General features: G+C 48.4%; 1 protein-coding gene across 1 annotated transcript in view; it reads right to left on the bottom strand.

The window, feature by feature from the left end:
* Positions 1 to 500: 500 nt before the first annotated feature.
* The window catches only part of Snx9 (sorting nexin 9), an 85,400-nt gene continuing 58,761 nt past the window's right edge, over positions 501 to 27,139 (bottom strand). The window contains exons 7-18 of the mRNA XM_052169320.1: positions 27,029 to 27,113; positions 23,541 to 23,666; positions 23,325 to 23,442; positions 12,949 to 13,079; positions 11,399 to 11,502; positions 10,889 to 10,992; positions 9,417 to 9,494; positions 7,206 to 7,282; positions 6,106 to 6,195; positions 4,965 to 5,079; positions 3,966 to 4,057; positions 501 to 1,927 (exon numbers count right to left, since the gene is read on the bottom strand). Coding sequence (XP_052025280.1) covers positions 1,880 to 1,927; positions 3,966 to 4,057; positions 4,965 to 5,079; positions 6,106 to 6,195; positions 7,206 to 7,282; positions 9,417 to 9,494; positions 10,889 to 10,992; positions 11,399 to 11,502; positions 12,949 to 13,079; positions 23,325 to 23,442; positions 23,541 to 23,666; positions 27,029 to 27,113 — 1,168 coding nt within the window. The 3' untranslated portion in view covers positions 501 to 1,879. The remainder of the gene's footprint in view (positions 1,928 to 3,965; positions 4,058 to 4,964; positions 5,080 to 6,105; positions 6,196 to 7,205; positions 7,283 to 9,416; positions 9,495 to 10,888; positions 10,993 to 11,398; positions 11,503 to 12,948; positions 13,080 to 23,324; positions 23,443 to 23,540; positions 23,667 to 27,028; positions 27,114 to 27,139) is intronic.

Below are 27,139 nucleotides of genomic sequence, written 5' to 3'. Positions count from 1 at the left end.
TCCTGTATTGCTGCAGTTCTTCTGCAGCATCTGAAGTTGATTCAAATAATTAAAAATCAAGCATCAAGCCAAAAGAACCACTTTAGATTAGGACCCTCCCCCACAAGGCAGCTCCACTGGACTGTCCCCCACCCCACAAGGCAGCTCCACTGGACCGTATCCTCTTTACCCCCCAGTTCTAAGGCAGCTTCCGCCCCCTCTCGCCTCTTCTCATCAACTCTTCTTAACTTTTCTTTTCCACTTGCCTGCCTCTTTCCTCCTTTGGACATCTGGAAGGGGGGCGGTCAACAGTTTGTGTCAACAGTTCGTGGCATGCTTGCTGGGTTGGTAACAGGGCTCAGAAACCAAAGCTAGTAATGTCAGGGGAAAGAGGTTTTGGAGACAAGTGCATTACCTGGACAACTTCCGGCAGCTGGAAGAGAAAGGAGTTCACAACAACAAAACCTTGATCACACAAAATGCCAAGACGTATTCTGAAAAACGTGCTTGGGAATCTGCTGTACAGTTTTTTAAAACAATTTATTTATATATTGGCTTCTACATGGTCTTACATTTATGTAAAATATTTATACATGTTCTTTACAATTTGTACATATATTAAATGGCTGTATCATAAACACTGTTCTATGGAATTTTATAAAAGAAAAATCAGGTAGGGGAAAATGACTTAGAAAACATTAACAAAGCCCTGATATGGAGGAACAGGAAGTTCTCGTGTTCATGCTCACTGGATTTTCTCGGCTACTAATTTTTGGTTTCATTCGTTTCCGCTGGCCCAGACTTTCCATTTCTACACTGTAATCGTCAGGTCGGGAAAGCGGCAGCAGAGGGTCGCATCATAAGGCAACTGTGGCAGGGGACCACTGTCTGAGGGAGGAGACGGCTGGGACACAGCCACAGATGGCACCTCTCTGTGTGTCACCAGCTTGCTACTGCACGCCCTGCCACTCACTTTAGTCCCTTAACTTTCCCAATCTCTGGGAGGGGGACAGGCACTGAACTCCCAGTCTTCTGAGGGAAGACTGACACAGCAGCCGGCTGCTCCACACCAGGAGGCCGTGAGACCTGTCCTATCAGCAGCTCCTCCCCTCATCTAATGGCCAGCTGAAGGGCGGAGCACAAGCGGTGGGAGCTCCCTAGTGAGGGTGGCCACCCACCTGGGTAGCAGGGACAAGTCACGGGTTCTGACTTCTCTCACTGTGAACTTGGAGGGAGTGCACCCAAGTCTGACTGCCTCAGCACAGGGAACCACCCTGGGCAGCGGTGGGGAGGTGGGGTCTTCTCGCCCGCTGCGCCCACCCAGTGGGACTTCTGATGGGCTGCCCACCACGAAGATTGAGGGGGTAGGCGATCTGGGAACCCTCTTTATGTCCCCGCCCCGGGAGCACTTAACTGTAGCTATGCCACTGAGGGTGTGCAGACTCCCCTAAACAGACAAGGATCCCCAAAGGACTGAAAGAGTTATAAAAATATACAAAGATATATTTTTTTTATTCTGCCATTTTTCATATTTTTAAGAAAGCAATTAGTATTAATTATCTGACATTGGGTAAGAATTGGAAGATCATAGGTAATGTATAAATTACGATTCTATGTAAAATACCAGGAGGAGGAACCCCTATTTCTTCATTCAAAATCTTGATAAATTTAAGTATTTTCCAAAAATAGACATTTCCATTGGGTAACTAATATGTGGAAATGAACAAGAAAGGCCGTCCTAAGCAACACTGCATTTAGGCTGGCTAATGACGAAAACAGGTTTTGTCAACTTCTTTCTTTTTGGTTTTCTTCCTTTTCTCTCTTATGATGGAGGGAAATTGAATTGCATTGCCCCAGGTTGAAAAGAAGCACTTGGGAGTTCTCTTGTGTTCCAGCTGGTCTACATGACCGGGAAGCGGCCGAGGGCCTGCCTCAGCTTTTCTGCGATCTGATGAAAAACAAAACAAAACAGAGCAGTTGAGACCTTTTCATCCCAAGATATTACAACTGCACAGGGTTCTACCCGCCCTCTTCTGAGTTAAACGGAACCCTGTCAAATCCTTTAGCTGGTCTGGTAGTCTCTTCGTAGTTGCGGGACCTCTGTGCTGAAGGACCTTCGCCACCGCAGCCCTAAGGGTCTGAGCAGGTTCCACAGTGTGCAAGAAACCCTGCTGCCCGTCCCAGCTGCCCAGCTGCTGCCTGACTGGGTGTGTGTGTGTGTGAATGGAGGGCATGGGGGGGGGGCTGTAGTTTTAGACTGGCCCCTTCTCCTATTGCAGGGTGATGGTTTGGGCTACCAGGCCTGCCCAGAGTCTCCTTCTTTTCTGGACAGGAATGAACACCCAAGGCCCCTGTTGTGGTGAGGTCTGTGAAGTCTGCGCCTCCGATAGCCCGGGGTGCACTGTGCATCTGTCCTGTGCCTACGCCTCCCATAGGACATTAGGTCCTGGGACAGCTCGGCGTCTTCTTATAGGACACTAGATCCCGGGATGGCTCGGGGTCCTCCAGTAGGACACTAGGACCCGGGACGGCTCGGGGTCCTTGCTTGTCTCGCGACCTTAAGCATCTGAAGTAGGTGCACATATACAGTAAGCCATACATGTTTGCTCCATGTACAGAAATGTATGTTTTAATAATTTAAGGGATATTTTGCTATAAGATGATAGTGACAAAATACATGGTTTTCCATGTTGAATTACAAGGTCAATAATTATAGCATGTGTAGACTTGCTAACTGATAAATCCACAGTATGGGAACCTTGCAAGCCGCCTTTCCAGTGTTTGCTCAGAGACAAGTGTGACCTTCCACATCTGACATGGAGGGGCCACGCCCAGTAGCGACTGACAGAAAAGTCAGCACACAGACAGCCACTGTGACAGAGAGCGCCCCCGAGTGAGTCCCTCCCACGAGTGCGCCTCCCCATCCAACTGCTGCCACAATTACACACAAGCGACAGGTGTTTTAAATGTAAACACATGTACCTTATATGACATCGTGAACTGTGTGTTGCCAGCCTTTCCCAGAGCTCACAAGGTGTCTTTGTCAGAGTACAACCCAAAGGTGACACAGGTAGAGATGTGCACTGAGGGCTAGCCTGTGCCTCTGAACGCATGGAGGCAGCGGCATGGCCGAGTGCCAAGGCTACCTTGAGTGCTCACTGTCCCTCCGTGCCACCCCGCAGGGCCTGAGTGCCAGCGGCACCGACGAGAAGTGTGGAAGTGTGTAATGAAGGAAAACTCCGTAAGGCAGAGGAAGGGAGGATTTATGTTTTCTTTACAGTTTGCTGAATAAAAATGTTTAAAACGTGTTGTTTTGGTTTTCCTGAGGAGAATCCTGTGGTAACTGTAAAACCTGGGTCACAACGACTGCCTTTGGTTGCTTCCCTAACTGAAGGGACACACCTTGTGGGTTAGCAGGGTGACCTCAACTCTGGCTGTCCCTGTGCATGGAGAGACTCAGAAGGAAGGAAGCCACAGTCAGGACTGCACAAGGCTTCAAAACTAGGAACCAGTGTCTGCTCCTCAAAGGAAAGCTTAACATTTTCCCAAACGTACACGTCTTCATTTCACTGTCTCTGCGGATCTTCTGCCTGTAAGTATGTGCATGTGGGGTGTGCATGGTTGGTGCCCGCAGGGGTCAGAAGAGGGCATCAGGTCCCTGGTGCTGGAGTCATGGATGGTTCTGAGCCACGGTGTGACTGACAGACACTGAACCTGGGTTTTCTGCGACAGCAGCAGGTGCTCTTGATCACTAAATCGTCTCTCCAGCCCCAGGAAAGTTTGTTTTTGATACAATATTCCTCAGATGGAATTTTAAAAGATTAAAAAAAAAATCAAACCACTAAACTCTGTTCAAAATGTAGCCCCCTTCGGTTTATCACTCAGGAGTAAAGATGACAAATGACCAGCTCTATCTAGTCAGGGTCACTCGGCATGACCCCCCTCCTCACACATGTGCATGGGGGAATGTGGGGAGGGGCACTTACTGTTTCATAGAACTGCACTTGCTGCTCCAGGTAGAGGCGGATGACGCTGTTGTAATCGTAGATCCGGTTACTGTGGAAGTGATTCATCTCAGCTACAACACAGTTATCACAGGGATTATCAGTTCACAGCAAGCCTTCGAATGACAACGTGAGATTTCTCTGCTTTGCTAAGTAAGACTCGTCATCAGCAGGACTTAATCTGGCTGCTTCTGCGCAGCACCAGTTCTCAGCCCAATGCTTACCAGGAGCCTAGAAACACGGTTGACCCCAGCAGCAAGTGCCACTGTCTAGTAATGGATGCCTGTCATGGACTGCAGGCTGGGTTCCACTGACAGCCTCGTCTGCTTGGCACGTGTCTGCCAGCCTTCAGCAGACAGAGATGGCCATTTGCTGCTCTTGTCTCTCTGACACATGGACGCCTCTAGAGATCAGTTGTTTTCTTTCTAGTAACAGTAAGTTACGTCTAAATGATACTCACAAGCATCCTTTAGATTCCACCGTCCCATAGCACAGAGGTTACAAGACCTCTAGAAGCTAAACTTTCAGAATTTAAAACATATTAATTTATGCATTTTTTAAAAAAACTATAGACATGCTCTGTCTGCATGCACACCTGCATGCCAGAGATGGCATCGGATTCCATTACAGATGGCTGTGAGCCACCATGTGGTTGCTGGGAATTGAACTCAGGACCTCTGGAAGAGCAGCCAGTGCTCTTAACCACAGAGCCACCTTTCCAGCTCTGAATTTTGGAATTTAATACAATAGTATGAATTAAAGGCTATTAACAGAGTCTGTTGCTTAGAAGTAATGATGTCCAGGTGGAATCACCCATAGCTATCCCAAATTCATCTGTAAAATAAAATGCAGCCTCTACACAGACTTTTAAGTTAGCCTTGAATTTCCCTGGGACTCACATTTGGATTTCTACCAACAAGCAGGTTTAATGCTGTGGGTTGGAAACAGCTTGCCACGGTTACTCGGGACCCTTTCTCTTACCTTGCAAAGCATAGGACATGGTGCCGACTCTCTTCACCATCGTCTGCTTGTCTTGGGGGGTGATTTTACTAGTTGCAACCAGCTTATCACTTTCCTTCACTTTTTCTATTGCTCCCTGGAAAACACATGAATGTAACAGTATTCAAGAAGACAAAGCAGACAAAAAGCCCTAATCATTAGCTTAAGATGTAGCAATGCTGACACTCTGCAGGCGTGGTACAGAGCAGCACATCCCAGGTCAACTCCCTCAAGTCCCTCCGAAGCCAGAAGCTCCTGGCAACTGCAATGAAGGGAGAACTTGCAGTGCTACAATAAAAAGAAACAGAAACAAACAGAACTCTGTGTAAGAGCTGCTGGTGTCAAGAGTACACAGAGACGGGCAGGGGAGGTCAGAAAGCCACTGAGCTGTCCCACGGCCTGTGTCCTCTCTCTGCTGTGACACAGTTAGAGCTGGGCTTGGGAGTGCACACTGCGGGGCCTTCCCTGCTGGCTGTGGGAGACTGGATCACTTAATCTCGTTCTAGGATGGGAGTGGCTGCAACCCCGCCGCCGCTCCTGCACGCAGCTCAGGATTTATGTCTGGCTGCAAGAAACAGCTCTACCTTGATGTGTGAACGAGGCTGCACGCCTGGAGCTCCAGCTCTGCAGCCATACGGTCTGACAAGAGCAGCCTCCTGAGTTTCATAGTCAGTTATCTGCATTCCACAAAGACTGTCTGTGCTGCTCCCTCGTGACTGTCCCTGGAGCACTGCTAAGACCACAGCCCAGCCCTCGGCAGAGATTTTCCTAACAAATCCAAGGGCATCCTAAGACACCAGAGGACCACAGAGATTCTAAGAGGAAATACTAATCAGAATTAAACCATCAAGATCTACCAACCAGCTTTTAAATTTAGTTTTAAAACTTTATGGTGGGACTTAGTTTACTATGCCTTCATCTTCTTTTTGCTACAGGGTCTCACTGTGTAGTCCTGTCCGGCTTGGATCTTATTTGTAGACCAGGCTGGCCTCAAACTCACTGCTGGGATTACAGGCACGCACCACCACACCCAGCTACTGTCTTTTCTAGTGGATACATGTAGGATCTAAACAACAGCGGCAACACTGTGAGCCTAGAAGTCCCTGTGAATATGGCGGCTTACCTTATGGGCACCAATGATGTCCGGGAAGCAGCTGAGGAAGCCTTTGTACTCGTGGTTACACTCCATCAGGAAGTGGAGGTCCTTCTTGGGCTATAAGGAGACACAGGCTGGCTGTTACTGGTGGAGGGATTTAGAAAATCAAGGAGAAGAACCTACCGAGGCGTGAAGCCCACCCCTCCTGTCTGGCAGTGGGGAGTGCTGCTTCTTTATCGAGAAGCTGTCACTATTTAGGGGCTGGCTGGCCCGGAACTCATGAAGTAGACCAGGCTGGTCTTGAACTCACACAGATCTGCCTGCCTCTGGCTCCTGTGTGCTGGGATTAAAGGTGTGTGCCATTGTGTCCATCTATGCCCCCACCCTGGTGCATCAAGTCTCTGCAGGATTAGGTGCATCCGTCCTCTTCACTGAGGCCAGATATGGCCACCCTCTGCTACCCATGTGTCCAGGGCTATTCTTAATCAATAAAACATAGGCACGAAATTCTACCAATCAAAAATGTTAGTTTAATGCCTACACTTTGATAGACAATATAGAAATATTACCCACACTCCTGAGGCTTGTCCAAGGCCTTCACAGGTGAGGGAAGCAGGCTCAGAGAGGGGAGGCAGGGCAAGGCCTAGGCCAGGGTTCCATGCTAGTCTACGGCTGAGAGGATCAGAGGTGTGGATGCCAGCTTAGTTTACATCTGTCCCCTAACTATGTCTGGAGGGCGCTGAGACCAAATTCTGAGCCTTACAAATATGAATAGCAATCTAGGCCAATTGCCACTGAGCCATTGACTCCAATCTTACTTCGATTCTTCTTTGTCTTTTTGAGAAAGGGTCTTACTCTGAGATCAGCTCAGAACTCACCATGTAGCCCAGGCTAGCCTTGAACTCAACGCTATCTATCCTCTTACTCCAGTCTCCAAAGTTCTAGTATTACAGGTGTAACCTACATAGCTTCATGTGGATTTCTTAATGAGACATTTGTCCACTATGGCTTAACTTTTGAAAAGAACATTATCACTGAAGAAAATGAACAAACAGCCCCAGCAGCAGGAAGGGGCAGCTGTTTGGGTTTAGATAACAAATGCGGTTGGGGAGCGCGTCCAGCTGTACCTGCTCGGCCACGAGGCTGGCAATCTCCTCGTACGTCTTCCCGGCTTCTGTGATTGCATCGTTAAGGTCGGTCTCTCCTGAAATAGACAGCAGTCTTGGAAGCGACTATACTGTGTTACACATATTTTCCCTACACTTACAGTTTTTGTTACAGACTTTACGGACAGTTTTAGTGTAGAAAATGTAAAAACTGTCAAAGTTGGTGAGAATCCCCACCCCCATCCTTTGGTTCCCAGATGGTGGCTGTGCTGGCTAGCCTTTAATGTCAACTTGACACAAGCTGTAGAGTGGCTGGAAGAAGAAACCTCAGCTGAGAAAATGTTCCTATAGGGCTGGTCTCTGCTGCATTCTCCTTGCTAATGACCACTGAGGGAGGCTCAGGCTCACTGTGGGTGGCACCACCTCCTAGGCTGGTGGTCACTGGTGCTACACAAAAGGATGCTGGGCTAGCTAGGAGGCTCAGGTTAGTAAACAGAGGTCCTCCATGGCCTCTGCAGCAGTTCCTGCTCCAACTTTTCTCAACGATGGACTGAGATGTAGAACTGTAAGCTAAAACAAACCCTTTCTTCCAAGTGGCCTTTGGCCACCGTGTTTGATCACAGCAATAGAAACCCTAACTAAGACAGTGACCAGCTTTCCCCATCTCTGCTGTGTTCCCTGTTTCTCTTTTCCTGGGACATACATCATTGTGTGTGCAATCTTTAAAGACACGGTGCATTTATAGAACAAGGACACTGTGCTCACACCTATGACAAGGTCAGCACTCTGCTCTCAGGAGGAGCCTGTGTTCGAGCCTCCAGAACCTGAGGCAGGCTCTGTGGGAGCCGGTATGAAAGACATTGGACACACAAGATGGGGTGGCATGTTTCTTAACTTGGGGCTCTTGTCTTTTTGTGGGGTGTTACGAATATGAGTCATGCATGCCCTTTGGTTCACTCTATACTCAATTTCTGTGGTAATACACACTCCTCTGTCCCTCCTGTGCCCTCACACGGGCCATCAGGCCTGGAGGCTTAACCAGATCCAGAATCAGTTTCTGGCTAAGTCGATTTCATGCTTCCAGAAATGGCCTTTCTCCACCACTGTTCCTTTGTTCCTTGTTAAAACGCTTCTATGATAGAAGCTAGCTTTGCCAAGCCCCTGCCCACCACCAAGTACCATCTGCAGAGGGGCAGCAGCAGCAACACTCGTGTCCTTCCTTACCGTCTCAGAACTGCAGATGGAGCCCAGCCCCCAAAGGCACTGGGATTACACTCCAAGCATTTTATTAATTCTGGTGTGCATATGTGCGCTAGACCTCTCTCCGTGGCAATTACTGTTTTCACCAATGGCCCAATTTTCTTCCTTTGGCCAGGGAAGTTCCTCAAATGGGCATCTGAGGGGGCCCTGGCTCCCTTTGGTGAAGAGCCCCAGGAGAGTTCCTGTACTCCTCCATGCAGGAACTGCCCTTACGCCTTCTCGCGCTGACTCCCAAGGACATTTCCATGGGAGGCTCCCCGAGACTATGGCTGTTTCAAGGTTTGCCAGGGCCATGCCAGCAATGTTACTGTGTTCTAGTGTTACTATCCATACTGCTGTGGATGCAGCCAGAGTCATCTGATGTAATTACGGCAGTCTCAGGAACCAGGCTCATCTAAGTGACTGGAAGCCCCGCTGTGCAGCCCTGCTCTGAGACAATGCTCAACACCACGGAGAGCTGTCTAAATACAGACGCCAACCAGAAGAACCTGAGGAGCTCTTTAAAAACAGCAGTTTTAATAAACTTAATGATATAAGTCATAAGGTATGCTCAGCACCTTTAATACTGCCAGAGTATCCCGTGCAATATAAATATGAGATGCTCGCTGATGGACAGCAGTGACGCACAGGCAGCTTTCGGGGCGCTCAGCAAGCGCCCGAGCCTCACTCCACTGCACCGGCTTCTCTTCCCTCTGCTCAGGAAGAGTAAGTCCGTGTGCTCTCAAGCACGGCAGGGTGACAGTTTACCAGAGCCTACTGTGTGCTTGCCTACTGCGTGCTTGCCTACTGTGTGCTTTATGGGGATCCTCAAGAGAAGAGCACCAGGGCTTTATACATAAAATTCCAAGTTGAGGCAATACCTCGAACCCTGACATGTGCACCGTATATAACACATACAGGTGCTCGAGTGGCTCAAGGGGGACAATTGCTGCACAGTTCCTAACAAGGAAAGTGTAAACAGCTACAGCGTACCTTGATAGCCGCTGGAGCTGAAGACTGCGGCCAAGCTCTGCAGAGCCTTCCCTATCTTCTGATACTCCTTGGGTAAGGCTGGAAGGAATTGATAACTGATTAGTTCCCGGAGCAGTCTGAAGTGCATTCACCATTCTCTGGCAGTGACTCAGAAAAAAAAAAACCATTCAAATGATTGAAAATAGCATCTATTCTTTAATGAAAAACTGATGAAATGATTTTTCAACTACTCCTTTCTTTAATTAACTATTATTTTTAACTGATTGCTCAACTAGCCGTGGATTCTATTATGAACAGCCACCCCCACACTTGTTTACTGGATGGCATAGGGAAAGAGGCCTACTTAGCTTTTAAAACCCGTTCACGTGCATGTGGCCATCACAGTGCCCAGAGATGCCACCTCAAATGGAAGGTCTGGCAAATACGGCTCAGTGTGGCAACAGAGGCTCAAGAGGAGGGTCCATGCAGCCTAGGCTATGGGATGTGAGGGCTAAGTGACACATATGGGTGCAGGCTTGGATCTGAGGAACATCCTGGAGCCTTCAGAAATCCTCATCGCAGGCCAGCATTCATCCGCACAGACTCCCCCAGCTGGGGCCTCCTGAAAGAAACCTCTGCTGAGCTCAGCCCAGGGCCACTTCAGTCTGTTACTCTTCATCTCTGCTCTGCCTGCTCTGCGCTATTTACCAATACAGTTTTCACTGTACAGACCTGAGGTTATGATAAACTTCTGACTGTGCAGCTAAAACAACTCATTACTTTCAAATAATCTGTGTGTATTTCATTGTTTTCCTTTTTTTCCTGTCATGTTGGGAACTGAGTCCAGGGCGTCACAGTGCTGGGGTGTCCTGTACTTCTTCCCAGGTCTTCCTCTACAGAGGACACTGTCCCTGCGTGCTTCCCTTATTCTGTCCTGGGAACCCACAGCTGCACAATTTTGGGGACGGGGGTGGGGGGGACGCTCAGCAACGTGATAGACCACACAAAGGACAGTAAGAAAGAAATTGTTAATCCCAGGAGGGCAAGCAGAGCCATGGCTACTGTACCATGTCTCTCTGTAGTGGCCTAGTCTGTCTGACACATCTACTTTATTTGTACCAAGTATACGGGCTATTTCCTTAAAATAAAAAACAAATCACCAGGTTTCACTGAAGCCTGCCACTTCCTAGAACAGACACATAAGGACTGGAGGCAGTCCCGAGCTGGCCTGGCAGTACAGGCTTGTAATTATGTATGTCACTTGCCCAGCAATCAAAGAGTGTTAGAGGTCAGCTTGGGCTATACAGCCTTCTCAAATATGACAGCAAAGCAAAACAAAACCAACCAGACAAGAAACCCCTCTAAACATGCAGAAAGATGAGCTTCCCAGAGACTACAAGTGACCGTGTTCTGTGACATTTCTCGAGCTGCCTGCCTGTTATGCCCATTATTGCCATGGCTTTGACTGGTGGAGACCGAGCCACAGTACTCACGCCCCGTGCAGCGCTTCCAGTGCTCCTGCCCCACCGTCAGCAGCTCCTTCACGCCATCGTCCATGGCCTTGGTGAACTTTCCCACAGCGTCACACTTCTGTTCTCTGGGAGCAGAGACAGCTGTCAGTCACATGAGCAATGCCAGAGAAACACAGACCGAACACAATGCCTGCAAGCTTGCGGCCATGGCTTTGATCCCAAGTCCCACCACAAACGAGATTCCACTTTGTTGGGCACTCCATGGATGTCGTGGCTCTGTGCCACCTCATCTTGTCAGACTTTACTGAAGACAACCGGCATTATGCCAACAGGTGAACAGACCTTGTGGGGGTGGGGGGTTTAACTTGCTGAGGTAGGTGGGAATTCCATGCACACTGTCTAACTGCAAACCCCACTCAGCCATAAATTCCTTTCTTAAGCTGTGAATTATGGCTGCTGCAACCCTCGCCGAGATGGCGAGCCACAGGAGCCACGCAGATGGAGGGAAGGAAAGGCAGCAGTAGCTCTTACATTTCTATCAAATCCAAGTCAGGCGCCTCTGGCTCCATGGTGGAGAATATCATAACTCCCACCAGCTCGTCTTTCTCAGCCTTCCTCTTGCCAGTCTTCCATTCCTGAAAGAGAGGAGGTCATAGTCATGTCACAGTGCCACAGGCTGATGGATGCCTGGCCTACCTCGGAGTCAGCGCAGGCACAGGCACTTCTCAGGAGACATGGCCCTGGGAGTGGACAGACCCAGCCACATCCCTTTTGCAATGGCTTCCAACATAAACCCAAATTATAAATACCCTCGATAAGACTCTTTGACAAAATTAACTGTTTCATCGTCTTGAAGAGATCCTAACTTTTCATGTTATGTGTAAGTGTGGGCCTGAGTGTAAGCAGGGGCACACTGAGTGAGTCGGCTTGAGACCCAGGGACCTTGCAGAGCAGGCAAGGCCGCCCCGGCCAGTGAGATCCACTTTTCTCCGCCTCCCCGGCTCTGGGCCCGCCCCTCTGGGCCTCTTCCCTGGGTTTCCCTCGCCCCCATCGTCGGCTACTCTTTTCCTTCATGTTTCACACATCTTAGGTCCTTTTACAATTCTACCAGGTGATTAAACGCAAAACACTTCTCCCTGGGTCATACTGTATTCAGCACTTGCTGATACTTCTGAACTGGCCTCTGGTTTCACTCTTCCGTGTCTTATGAGTTCTGTGTACAGTTACAAAGGAAACATCTCTGGGGAATAAAGGGTCAGTGAGGAACACCAGGTGAGCCACCAGGAGAGAGCTACGTCCACAGCCAACAGGGAGGAGCCAGGAGGCAGCGAGAGGCCAGCCTGTGGACTTGCCTCCTCCCCTCTGGCTGATGAGCGACCATCTTGGATCCTCCTTCCCTGCAAGGTGCTGAGGCACTGGGAGCCTAGAGCCTCAGACAACACGTGTGGCCTACTCTCCTCTCACGGCCCACATTTGTGGTTTACGCTCCCCACAGCCGGATGTGGTGTGTGTGTGGTGTGTGGTGTGGTGTGGTGTGTGTGTGTGTATACATGATACATGTGCAAGCACACATGCGAAAGGCAATTGGGTGGCCTGCTCTATCTCCCACTTTACAGCGTATTCCTCCGAGACGCAGCCTCACTGACCCTGGAGCTAGGATGGCAGTCAGCAAGTTCCAACTATCTGTTTCCACACCTCAAAATGCGGGGGTCCCAGGTATGTGCTATAACGTGAGCACTGGGGGTCTGAACGCAGGTCCTCACGCGTGCGCACCACGTGTGCTTCCTGAGCCCTGCGTCCATCTTGAAGAACATGCTGGAAAGCACTACTGTTCTCCGTCTGTGCCCCACCCACCCGGGATGGGCTGACTACCCCAGCGCTCAGAATCCCGCTGGCTGGCGGGTATCTCTCACTGCACAGCACTCTTATTCTATGTGGGATTTGGGTTCCCGGCCCTTCCTATTTTGGGGGTTAGACTGGAAATAGCCAACATCGCTTTGGCCTGTTTCCGAGGTAAATTCACTGCGACTGTTGGGAGCAGCACTCCCCTGTGACTGGGGCACTAACTAAGCTACACCTGCCTTCTCATCTCGGAAACTGAGGAACTGCTGGAACACTTCACTTTCTGACACCACGGGGTGCCGGCACATCCTGGTCATCCAGGCCTGCAGCCGCTCCATACGCATTTTGATAAATTCCTCTTCAAAGCGACCTAGAAGAGAAAACACCAAGAGTGATGACACACAAACACAAACTTCTAAATAGTTGTACTGTAGCTCCTATGAGTACTGGGTACCTGGCAGAAAGCTACTCTGCAAAAGGTCCAGAAATTCACAACAAGTATGCTAGATTATTTTATATATGTATGTGGGTGAACACAGCACATGTGTGTGATGTATGGACAGTGTGTGTGTGTGTGTGTGTGTGCCCACACATGGGTTTATGGAGGCCATAGGATGATGCTGAACATCCTGTTCCATCACTCTGTGCCTCGTCCCTTTGAGACAGGTCTGTCACTGACCTAAAGCTAGGTTGGCCCTCCTCCTGGCTCTACCCCTATAGTCCCAGTGCTGGGCTTACAGCACTGTGTGGGCACGCCTGGCTTCTTATGTAAGTGCTGGAGATCTGGGCTCAGGTCCCTGTGCCATGTGCCAACCGTTCTCATCCATTGAGCCATCTCCCTAGACCTGACTCTTTAGTTTTCAAGAATGAAATTCCAGGGCTGGAGAGAGGGCTCAGTGCCTAAGGGCGCTAACTGCTCTTCCAGAGAACCCCGGTCTGGTTCCCAGCACCTACATGGTGGCTAACAACCACTCATAACTTCAGTGATCTGAAACCTCTTCTGACTCCATGGGCTGTTCTACATGTGCATGGTACATATACATACACTCAGGCACATATGCACAAAATAATACATACATTTTATAAATTCATACATTTTAAAATTCATACATTTTATAAATATATGAAATTTCCATTTAGCATATTAACAAATATGATGGTTGGCAAGACTAACAACGTTAATTACAAAGAAACATCTCAAAATGAAAAACGATCTCTAGTTCATAAACCATTCTTAGGCCAGTTCCTGGGTGGGCTTTGTGGGCAAGGAAGGAGCGGCGAGTGAGACCACCATGCCCTTCCTATGAGGTAAATGAGGCTTTGACAGTTGCACAACATGTCCAGTGAGTTGTGATGTAATATTGAAACACGTAAGTACTTAACACTTGTACTCAGTACACTGGCAAAGTAACTCTGGCATGTCCATAAAGTAACACATGGCTTGTTTATAAAACAACACACTGGAGGCTGTCAGAAGAAGTTAGTGGCCAGCTTAGGTCACACAGGCAAACCTTACCTAAAAATTAAACAAACAATATCCTGTAAGCACACACACACATACACACACACACACACACACACACACACACACACACACACACGCACGCACAGGTACACACACACACACACACACACACACACGCAGGCATACACACAGGCACACACACACACACAGGCACACACACACACACAGGCATACACAGGCACGGCACATACACACACACACAGGCACACGCGCGCGCACACACACACAGATGCACAGGCACACACACACAGGCACACATACACGCACACACATGCACAGGTACACACACACACAGGCAGATACACACAGGGTAGGATGAGGGGGCAACTGTGCACATTCCCTGAAGACTGTAACTTTGTTCTCCCTTTTTTGATGCTGTTTTTAGTTTTTATTTTTAAAAATATTATGTGTGTGCTAGTGTTTGCCTGCATACATATGTCCATATACTACATGTGTCCCTGGTGCCCAACAAGGCCAGAAGATGGTGTCAGACCCTTGGGACTAATTTATAGGCACTTGTGGATGCTGGGCCCTGAACCCAGGTCCTCTGAAAAGCAGCAAGTGTTCTTTGCCACTGAGCTGTGTCTCCAGCCCCTCTATTTTGTCTTAGGTTAGATGGCAAACACAGTCACCCCATGACCACGCCTATCCTAGAGCAGTCAGCTGTGCTCACAACTGTTCCTGCTTACAAGCAGAGAGACTGGCAGGCACGCACAGCCACCGTCAGGCAGGCAGGCAGAGACTTTACGACAAACTCAGCATCAGCCGAGAGTCTGAAGACAGAAATCCCAGCACAGCTTGGGAGGGCCTCAGCTAACCATCCCCAAGAACCAATAGGAATCTGTAGAATGCCAACCAAACCACCACAGCCCTGCTCTGGCAGTCAGCAAAGATAGACAGCCATCTGACAGTGTCCTTTGGTTTTGTTTGGTTTGGTTTTTTGGATTTGGATTTGGTTTTTTTTTTCGAGACAGGGTTTTTCTGTATAGCCCTGGCTGTCCTGGAACTCACTCTGTAGACTAGGCTGGCCTCAAACTCAGAAATCCGCCTGCCTCTGCCTCCCAGAGTGCTGGGATTACAGGCGTGCGCCACCACCGCCTGGCTGTCTTTTTTTTAAAAAACAAAACAAAACATTTATTTATATGAGTACACTGTAGCTGACAGACCAGAAGAGGGCATTGGATCCATTACAGATGGTTGTGAGTCACCATGTGGTTGCTGGGAATTGAACTCAGGACCTCTGGAAGAGCAGTCAGTGCTCTTAACCACTGAGCCATCTCTCCAGCCCCTGACAGAGTCTTAGAACAGTGAGACTTCGTGGCATCGGGCTGTTCCTCCTCTCTGCTACTACTGCATACCTCCCTTGTCCCCAGAGGTCATGCCGGGAGATCAGCTGCAGCTTCTCTGCCATAGGAGGAGAAGGCTCGAAGGGTATGGGAGAGACAACAACCGTGCTGGCTAGCACTGGTGGCAGGGTCAGCCCCGGAGGTGACTGTGCATACCAGTGACACGAGCCAGTGACTGTGCGTACCAAGATGGCAGAACCAGGCACATGCTAGGCTGGAGTTCTTTAGGACAGGGGGACCAGATTGTGCCTAAGTCACATGCCGCTGCCCCAACCGTGAGTGTGAACACATGCACAGAAGACAGAAAAGGGCCCAGGGAGGGAGTGAAGCAGGACCCGCTACAAAGCAGGCCAAGGCAGCGGGGTCACCTCAGTCCAGAAGTTTGGGGCAAGCCTGGGTGTTTGTTTTGACTTTCTAAAAAACCTTACTTTTAGTAAGGGCTTTTTTTTTTTTTTTTTTTTTTTTTTTAAATGTTTTAGCCTCTCTTTCAGCTGCCACCTAGCAGAGGTAGCAGAAGAGAAAAGTTATTAGGATACGGGGAAAGTGGACCTGTTTAGAAGTTGTTCTTTGGAGCAAACCCAATCTGTGTTGTCAGGATATATACCAGCTGTCTAGTTCAGTAGTGTCAGGATAGCAAACAGGACTCGGCATCAGTGGCGGATCACCCCCTGCGGAATCGGCATGAGTCAGCAGGATTGGCCAGGACCAGCGGGGATGCCAAGAGACAGTTTGCTGCTATGTTTCTCTCAGCACAGTGACGATCAGTCCAGAGAAACCAGCGAAGCACGCTATGGAAGCTCCCGTCACTGCCCTTGGATTTTATTTATATTCCCTCCAAATGTCACGTGTCCTCCCATGGGTCTTGCCTTACCACCCCTTAGCAAAACTCTGCCTGAGTCTGTGTCAGCTGACGTCACTCTGCCAAGCGGCCCAAGTCGTTGCCGGGATACCACCAGAAGTTTTTGGTGTTTTTCTGTTTTGTTTTAGAAGTCACCACAAATGATGACCACTGAGGATACCATCCAGTGTTGTCCAACATCTACTGGGTCCTTCTTACCATCATGTGTCCCTTCACGTGTCTGCCTTAGCAAAACATCCTCTCTCCTGTGACTACCTCAGGAAAACACTCCCTCACCCGTCTGCCACAGCAAAACATCTTCTGCCCAAAGAAAACTGTAAGTTTCCACTGCACATGGGCAAGTCAGTAAGACCTTATTTCCAGAAACAAACAAATACTACCCTTTCCCCAAACAAAGCCAGAACGAAGAACATGGAGAAATAAAGGCTGGGGCTAGCTTGAGGTGACCTGAGCTTTGAATGCCATCTTCTGCTAAGACTTACACCAAGAGAGCAAAGGACCCACACGGGCAGGGGTTCTGTCCATCAGTCCTGGCCTCCTGCCAGTCTGTGCGGAGGAACAAACTTACGATTCCAGTCTTAACCACACAAACACGGATATAACTGTGCTGTAAGCCAGGTAGAGTTCTGCGGTTCAAGCTAGGCCAATTCCTTATGCAAACAACATACAAACAATAGCCTTCAGGGAGGCAAAATCCAGAGCTGCTGAAACAGATACTTAGCAAGGTCCGGCTTTCATTAAAAACAAAAATAAACACTTTGACTCCCACACTCAGGAGACAAAGGCAGGCTGATTGCTGAGTTCAAGGCTGGCATGGCCTATAGAGCAAGTTCCAGGTCAGTCAGGGCTACACAAAGAAACCTGTCTCAAAACTACTCCTCACCCTACTCCCCCAAAAAGATTAAATAAGAACAAATAAAATCCTCCTAGAGCTCAGCCAACAAGACAGGATCTATAGTGAAGAGACAGAAGCAACCAGCAGAAACAGTTACTAAGAGTTACTGGATGTCGCGTTAAGCAACAAAAATCAAAGCAGTTTCTGTATGTTTAAAAAACTATGAGAACCCCCCCCCCCCAAAAAAAAAAAAAAAAAAGGCCGGGTGGTGGTGGCGCACGCCTGTTATCCCAGCACTCTGGAGGCAGGCAGATTTCTGAGTTCGAGGCCAGCCTGGTCTACAGAGTGAGTTCCAGGAAAGCCAGGGCTATACAGAGAAACCCTGTCTCGAAAAAACCAAATCCAAAAAAAAAAGAACTACGAGAAAAATTAACAGGCAACATGACCAGTAAGCAATAATCAGAGACCCGCAGAATTACAGAATGGAAGTTCTAGAGTTCACAGTGCAGGAACTGGAGTAGAAAACTCATCTCAGGAATCAATGGCAGATACAAGGACGGCACCCTCTGTAAATCAAGGGCGGCCACACTCCCACACAGCAGAGCTAAGGTTCAGAGATTGCAACAGTGTCGACAGCAGCCAGGCTGGCCTCGGTGTGGGAGTCAGCAGGTTTAATGGCCAACTTGCTACATGGACAATGCTGGCCAGAAGGTAATGGAATGACACTTGCTATGCAGCAGGAAAAACTACATGCTAAAGATCTCATAACCAGAATCTTACCCATCAAAAATATAGGCAGAGGGGGCTGGGGAGACGGCTCACTGGTTAGGGGCACTGGATGCTCTTCCAGAGGATCTGGATTTGAACCCACATGATGGTTCACAGTCATCTGTAATCCAGTTCCCGGAGATTCGGTGCCCTTTCCTGGCTTCTGTGGGCATGAGGCATGTATGTGGTACACAGACACGCATGTAAGCAAAACACCCATACTTATGAACACACAGAGTAAACAAGTCCAGAAACAAATCACACAGATAAATGGTCAAGTGAGTCTGTATGAGGGGCAGATGCAGTTTATGAGGGAAAGGGGTCCTGAGCATCTGTCGCAAACAAGTGAAGCTTGCCCTCGGCTGTGCTCCCAGCACACGAGTTCCACCCAAAGCACATCAGACGTGCACCCAGAACCCGAAACCATCAAACTTCAGAAAACATATCATGAGCTCAAGTTAGACCAAGAGGTTTCAGATACAATACCAAAAGCACAATTCATAAGGCCCTGACGTGCTGGATGCTAAGGTTTGAAATGCAGTGCCTCCTGCAGACACTAGCTGTGGGACTTTAGGTGGAGTGGCTTCCTGGAGCGTCCCCTGGAGAACATCTGTGCCTCCCTCCCTCCACTTCCTCATCTACCATGCACAGGCACGGAGAAGCCTCTGACATGTGAGCCCAAAGCACCCATTCCTTCTCTAATTAAACTGTTCCTTTCAGGTATTTATCGCCACAAGAAAAAGGCTAAGCAAGACAGGGGATTTCTTAAAATTAAAGGCATTTGCTACACATTGTTGAGAGAACAGAGGCACGCTATAGCTGTGCCCATTGCACAGCTGACAGAGAACTGCTTCTAGAACACAGAGAACAAATTCAACAATACAAAATAGACTAACAAATTCTATCTTAAAAAGAACCAGTTTTGAACAGACACATGGGTAGGAATAAGAGTATGAAAAGATTCTCTACACAATCCCCAGTAAGGAAAGACAACAAAACCAGAATGCAGCCATGTGCCCACAGGGCTCGTCAAGCAGAACCAGTGAAGAATGGGTGTCACCAAGTGTGGGGGAAGATGTGGGATCATGGATTTTCATACATGGCTGGTGTGACTCCAGAACTGCATAGCCAGTCGGAGAAACTCCTAAACCAACTCATCTATTTGTTCTGCTGCTGGGAATTAGCAGAGGAAAATCTGTTTGTGTTTATCTAAAAATCTGTTTGCTCGGCTGCATGTTGTATGCGCCTGTCACCGCAGCACGCGGGGCTGCAGCAAGAGGAGTGACACCCGAGGCCAGCCTGTGAGCCTGCCTCAAAAACAAACAAAACTAAGAACAAAGTAACTGTACCGGTAAGGCTAGCAGCTTCATGTGCCTGGAATCACAGGCTCAAATGTCTTTCAACAAAGGGAAGGATAAAGAATTACGGTGTATCTACACACTCTAGTATCAGCAATAAAGAAAATCTATTGATACAGCAAATGGAGAATCTCAGGTGCACTGTTTCCATTCGTGACGTATTCCGGAAAAGGGGAATTACAGCAACAAAGAACAGAAGCTGCCAGCGACAGGATCAGAGAAGGGGCTGAAACATAAAGCTAAGGACTGTGACACCTAAGAGACAACAGAACCTCCTCATGTTGCAAGCAGGAGTGTCACAGGACCACAACAGTATTACCAAGATCTGCAGGACGGTACACCGAAGAATGCACTTACCACACTCTGAGTAACAGTAAACTCCGAGTAACTTTTAAACTCTAAGGACAGTTTAAAAGTAAATTTTCAGAAAATGCAGTCTCAACCTTCCTTCAGAAGAGTACACAGGAGTGAATCTTGCAGTAAGAGAGACCCATCTACCAACGGTGTGCTACTGAAGTGGTAGTGAACACACGGGTCCCACACAAAGCCTCTGTATAAAAGCACTACCAACTACACACTTAGCAGCGCAGAGCAAGGACTCCATACGCTAAGCGATGTGGAACCCAGACCCATGTACCCAGGACACAGTGAGCTTCCCCTGGAGCAAAAATATCAGTACCTGAGTTTATTACTTTAGTCAGTTTGTGAAATTTAATCATTTTTATTTAGCAGTCCTCTTGTGAAAATCCTTCAGACCCAACTGGCTTAACTATGACTTTGCATAGTATTTTATGCTTAGGTTTTTAAACCAGGTTCTACAGATGTGTAAGCAAGAGAGTGGAAGGGACTTATGTGTATCCATTTTCCCCAAACCTTACCTACGCTTTCACTAAGAATGTGAAAATAGTATTTTGGCTTCCAAAGTACAACCTGGCTGCTCCTCTACTCTCTCACAAAGAACAAAATGTACACATGGAATGTCATCTATGACCTCCGAGGACAAGCGCCGTGACACTGTCTCCCACATTTCCTCTTGCTTTTGTCTGGAGTGCAGTGTGAAGTCTGCGTACAGTGCTGGTGCTGTGGCTGCCACAGGCAGGAGGCGAGGGGACAGAGGGCTGTCCTGTGCCTCTCAGTGTCAAAGCCCCACTCTCTTCAGATTGAGGCTGCTGCTTGCTGCACCGTGCCCTGCCCTGGCTGCATGCCTGAGCCTCCCCCGGCCCCTTTAAAAACACTTCAAGTGGAGGTGCTGAGAATGCTGGAGACACTGCAGCATGCTTTAAATCAACACTGAGCTCCTGGGCTGAAACCTCAGCCTATTCATTTAAAGACAATGAAGCACACATTATTTCAATCTCTGCATAAAAGTAGAGTATAAAATTCAAGGACACAGACTGAAATTTAAAAACATGAAGAACTGGAAACAAATGTAGAGTTCAAAAAAATAAAGCGGGGCTGGAGAGATGGCTCAGTGGTTAAGGGCACCGACTGCTCTTCCAAAGGTCATGAGTTCAAATCCCAGCAACCACATGGTGGCTCACAGCCATCTCTAAAAAGATCTGAGGCCCTCTTCTGGGGTGTCTGAAGACAGCTACAGTGTACTTACATATAATAAAGAAATAAAAAATTAAAAAAAAAATAAAGCAAACAGGATGGCTAGAAGGAAGGGTGTGATCTAAAGCAGCTGTGCATTCTCCACTCCCTGGCACCAGCTCTATGGAAACTCTCAACATCACCCACAGGACCACCGGGCTGGATACACTATAAGACACTGCAGCATCACCCAGAGGACTGCTAGGAGGAACATATCTACCTAGTAGTAGCAGAGCAGTCCTTTCCATCCCACTGTAACAATTTTAAGTTTCTGACATTTCTAAAAGAAAGTAGACTAAACCAAGACATCTTTAAAAACTAAAATTTTCAGGTGCTGGAGAGATGGCTCAGTGATTAAGAGCACTGATTGCTCTTCCAGAGGTGCTAAGTTCAGTTCCCAGCAACCGCATGGTGGCTCACAACCATCTGTAATGTGATCCGATGCTCTCTCCTGGTGTGTCTGAAAACAGCAAAAGTATACTCCTCACATACATGAAATAAATAATAAATAAATAAATCTTTAAAAACAAAAAAACTAAAATTTTCATCTCCACAAGCAAACAAAACACCTCCAGAGGAAAGTAAACAGAAAACAAAGTAAAATATAAAGTTTTAAGGAGAATGGCTTATTTATCGTGAAGATCCTAATTCTAGCTATGTTAGCTAGCTCGTATCTCATAACACAAACACAGGAAGCTTGAGGCTCAAAGACAGATGCCGTGCGCAGCAGGACAGACAGAGCCTCCCGGTGCTATCAGATGAAAGTGCCCACCCATCAGATGGCAAGGAAAGCACCAGGAAGGTCCCAGGTGACAGGGACACACAGGGATGGCTCCCGGAGACAGGGGACACTGTGCTGGGACACTGGTGTCTAATCCAGGCACCACCATCTGCCTGTCTAAGATGATCCGTCGTCCCTCCCCAAGTCCCTCAGCTCTTACTGAAGGCTAAGCCTCCTGCCTCCCCTGACCTCTGGGAAGGGCCTTCCTTGTCCCTCTACATCCCTCTGTCCTCTCCCCCGGGCCCTTCTAGGTCTGGCCAGTTAAGCCCGACTCTCTCCTCAGCCCATTCTCCTCTATACAGACCGGTTTCATCATGTGAACGCTTTCTACCTACTACTCAAACTCTTAGTCTTTGGGAAGCACAGCCTTCATAAAGCCCATGTTCTCAGTCCCCCTCACTGAGGTCCCTGCTCCCACAGCAGAGGACACTCAGATCTGCCACGCTGAGTTTCTGAGGTCCGAGGCAAACCCTTTCTGACCAGATGTTTAGCGGGTCAGGTAGCAGGCGGATTACTTCGCAGCAGGTTTTTCATTTGTAAGAGGTATTTCTGTCCTTTTCCATTATCTGTGAGTAGCTAGGTGGACGTGAATGCAGGTGCTGGAGGAGGCGGAAGTGGTGGTGGAGGCAGCGGCCCATCGCAGTGTCCATCGCAAGTGCGGGAAGCTGCAGTTGGGTGCTTGGCCCGACCACTCCGCACTTACCTCACTTACCAGAAGGTTTAGGGGGCAGGACAAAGTGAACAAACGGAGCCTTTAAATCAACAAGGAAGGCTGGGCCACTGGGGACAGAGAAAGAATGAGGGAGACTTTCCCGTGGCGCTGGCTGCTCCAGGAGTCCCCCCCACGCACGCATACACACACACACATACACACACACTCACACACATACACACACTCACACATATACGTGCACACACACGCGCACAGTCACACACATACACACACGCACACTCACACATACACTCACACACATACACACATATACACACACACTTGCGTACATACTCACACACACATACATGTACACACACACACACCTGCACATATATGCACAGGTATATGCACACACACACTCACACATACACACACTCACACACACACATACACGCACACACACAGCGCACACTCACACACATATACACATGCACACACACACACACTCACACACATAACACACATGCACACACAACATACACCCACACATACCAGTGCAGGGCTGCAGAGCCTGCCTCAGGTTTGGGTCTGAAGCTTTTGTTTACACTTTAAATTGTTCAGATAACTTCTGGTTTTCTAAGGTTCCATCTCACACTTAAAAATGTACTTTTTTGGTAGAAGGAAATAAAAAACAATGACTTTCCTAGAATTCAAGGTGTAGACACAGCTCTCTGAGAGTCAAGTTTGCTTCAAGTTTCTATTAGCTGTTCAGATAACTTCCACGCTCATGCAGTCTCTTCACAGAGTCAGCGGTCACCACTCACACTCGCCCATCCGCAGGATAACCTGCCTCTAGCTCTCCACAGTCATACCGGACGGCGCTGCTCAAACTCACCTGTGACCTGCTTGTCTGGAAGAGATGGGATCGGAATGGCAGACCCAAACTTAACCAGGAGACGCTCATATAACCAGTCAAAGTGCTTATATCTGTGGTTTACAGATCGGTTAGTGTTCTACAAAATAAGGGTAAGAGACAACCGCATTACTAACGGCAAGGTCTGAAACGGAAGACAGGGCAGCTGCGGGCAGCTGTTTTGAGAGCAGTACTCACAGTGGGCGTTAGCTGATACTCAATGTAGCTCTTCAGGCCGTACATTTTGGAGCCTTTCCGGGGGTCAGCGACCACACAGTCAAACGTAGAGGTAGGGTAAACCCACATGGGGCCATAGTCCCCAACCTAAGCAACGAGGCAGGACAAGTTAGTTCTGTAACTGGGAAAACAGGGACACAACTGTAACAGAGGGGAGAAAAATTTCGTTCAGAGCTGGCAGTCCTACGACAGCCATTCTCACTTCTACTGGAGAGCTGGCAGGTCCCTTACAGAGCCCGCTCTCACTCCTATTGGAGAAGGAAGGTGTGGTCCTAGAAGACATCACATCTAAACCCACAGCGGTTCAGATGACCCCGTCCCTTTCCTGTAGGCATCTTATCTTATGATGCAGAGAAACCGGCTCACACCTAGAGAGGTGGAGAGCAGAAGCTCTCCCTGTAGACCACAACTGAAAGGTTGGCTTTTGTTCTTAAAGAAACTTTTAACAATGATTCTTTTGTGTGAAAATAAAAATTTGCACATTGGGGTTTGTGAGTGCTGTCATATGCTCAGGTTTATACACACACTCCTCTGGTTGGTAACTTAGCGCAGGGCTAACTGGACTACGCTTGGAGCAGTGTGAGGCTGGCCCCAGCCTGACAGTCGTTATTTCAGCCATGCTGTGTTGGGGTGCTCTGTTCCTCAGAGTCAAGACCCAGAGTTGGGTGTTGGGGTGCACACCAGTGATCTCAGCACTTGAGTGGCTGAGGAACAGGCATCTCTGAGTTAGAGGGCTACACAGTAGCCCTGTCACAAACAAAACAACAGATAAAATAAAATTAAAAAAGGGAGGGGGGTGAGAGCAAGGGCTAAGGGCTTTCCCAGGGGACTGCTGTGCTAGTGTAGGGACACAGCCACCAGCTCACTTGCTGTCCCCAAGCAGCAAGTCCGCCAGGGCTCCAGGACTCCTAGGCGATGCTTGCCTGTCTCTCCCTACCCTCAGGGGCCTTGTCCTTGGTCCACCTATAACAGAGGTACAGGTTCAAAAGGTCTGGAGAGGGTTCTCAAACTTGTACTATTCCCAGGGTTTTGCCTGGGGTGGGGTGAGGAAGGGATTATATGGTCTGAGCTCCACACAGGGTATAGAGAGCCGGCACTGCAGCCTTGAGCTCTGATCATCCCTGCTATCCCCAATCGGTTGCTTTCGTCCTGTTTAAAATTGCATCCAAGGCTAGAGAGGGGGCTATGGATGTCCATGGGTCCCAAGGCTCACACAACTCTCCCTGCATAGTCTTGTGTTGGTTCTGGTCCATCAATTCCCAAATGGATAGACATGGTAACTGGTCTGAAAGCCCCAGATTAAAGGCAGTGGATCTTGCAAAGAACATGCAAGGAGAGATGGGTATGGTGGCTCATGCCTGTGATTCTAGAACACGGAAAGTGAAGAGAGGGCCGAGAGGAGTTCTAGGCGCTATCTCAGCTACGCTGAGACCCTGTCTCAAAAATAAAAGCAAAACCCCTAAAAAACTAACTAAACAAAATAAACAGCACAAGTCCTTATTGCCTTAAGAACACATTGTCTTCCTGGACTAGAACAGAAAAACAAGTGGACTTTGTAATGTGGAAATAAGATAAAGAACTAACACTGTCTCCAAACGGAACAGTGTTCCTAGCAAAGGGACCCCATTCATAAGGAGGGGGTCTGTCGCTCTCGCTATCTGACAGTGGACTGTGCAGCCCCTGCTAGCCCAGCGCTCGCATACTACACAGGCTTCAAACCCGCAGCAGTCCCTGCACCTCTGCCTCCTGAGAACTGAGATTACAGGCAAGCGCCACATGGCCAGCTCTAAAACAGGTTTTACTCTTGCAGTGAGGGAAAACACAGAGAGAAGAGAACACGGGGAAGAAGAGCAGGCGGGGCTGAGGAGAGACCTGTGCAAGCTGGGAGCTCCTCAGCTAACAAGGCCAGCACCCGCGAGGGCAGGAAGAATGCCACCTCTCATTGTGTGCAGAGTGGAAGAGGAAATGCTAGGTGGGATCACTATGTCAGGAGGTGGCTGAGGCTGCAGGTGAGGAATATGGCACTAAAGAGGTCTCTAAGAACCAACACACAGCTGCCTCAGAGGCTACGTCCATCCGGGAGGCTCTGCTAGGCCCTCAGGACAGCATCTGGGGGCCGTCTTAGCAGCAACCCTCCCCCCCCCCACGAAGAGGACAAAGGGCAACTGCCGGGGTCCCCAGACTTGCTAGACCTTATGTAATCAGCGAGTAATGCTAGCTTTCAGCCAAAGCACAAACTAGGTTTCTGTCTTTTTCTCCCTCCTGAAGACTCAATGGTGTTCCTTTCTTTTGCTACGTGAGAGGCTGCACCAGTGGCCTTCCCACAGGTTCATGGGTCTGCCACTCCCAAAACTCATGGACAGCGCACAGGCTGGCCTTCTTGTTCTGTTCTGTCACAGTCACACCTGTGACAAATTCCACATTGAAGCATGAGGCGCAGGCTCTGGCTCTTAGTCCCACAGAGCTTGAAATGCAATGAGAAGACTCGTGATTTGTGTGTTTTGCTTTTTTTCCCAGCCTGGTATAAAGATTCAGATCTTCTTCAACTATTCAGAAGATAATCACCACAGATACGCTCTGGAGGAACAACTGGTGCAAGGGGGCTTTGGACGTTACACTTCTATTTGGAGGTTCCTAGAGTTTGAAGCTTTTTACAGATGAGAGAAAGTAATTAAATGTCATTCCTGGTATTTAATCATTCATCCCCGGAAGTGTAGTTCCTCCTGTTCATCTGCAACCATGGTGATGATACCCAAGGTTTCAGCGACAGCTAAGTCGACAGGGTTACAGAATAGTCATAGCTCTTCCCCCCACCCCAGAATTTCACTTGGGAATCCACTAGGTATTGCCCAGATAAAAAAAACGAATTAACAATCAAAGTATGAGATGAAACCAAATAGCCTTTGCCATATTATATATATAACAATCATCTCGGCACGACAGAGTCAACTGTTCGTGGTGTCGTCACCCCGGCTTTATCTGCTCGCCCCTTATCTTGAGCCGACAGCTGGTCTATTGAGGAAGTTCTATTACCAGTGTGCTGGAAAAGCACCTTATTCTAATTATGTGCTTCTACTTTCATCAGGGAAGAAACCTAAATCTTTGAGCTGAGCCTACTGGCTGAAAAATGCGGCTGGCCTGGAAAGAGAGCGTGGATGTGCTGTAGTCTTAGAGTCGCTGACATTTTGGGAAAGAAAACGTATTGAAATGTGTGAGTGTTGGTTCAACATTAATAGTTGAAAGACAAAAGCAGGAAAGGCGGAGAAGCAATACCAATTTCTGATTTACGCTGATTGTCCACAGTACTCCTCAGAACACATTAGCAACTATCTAGGACGGCATAAGTGTGCTTAAAAATACTTCCAAAAAGACTATTGTTCTTAGCATAGGTATTATATAAAAAACTTTAACTAGAGATAAAGCAAGCAGACAAGAATAAGCAAACTTACAAAGATGGGGATTTTCTCTTTGGGTTTTGCTAGCTGCTTGGCCAACAAGTACTGTTCCATGCCAGGCTTCGCAAATCCAGGGAATCTGTTCATGAAGAAAGTCTTGTGAGT

Source organism: Apodemus sylvaticus, chromosome 23, assembly GCF_947179515.1.
Source record: "Apodemus sylvaticus chromosome 23, mApoSyl1.1, whole genome shotgun sequence".
Taxonomy (NCBI): domain Eukaryota; kingdom Metazoa; phylum Chordata; class Mammalia; order Rodentia; family Muridae; genus Apodemus; species Apodemus sylvaticus.
Note: the sequence above shows the minus strand (reverse complement) of the source record. Positions and strands in the feature narration are given on the sequence as shown.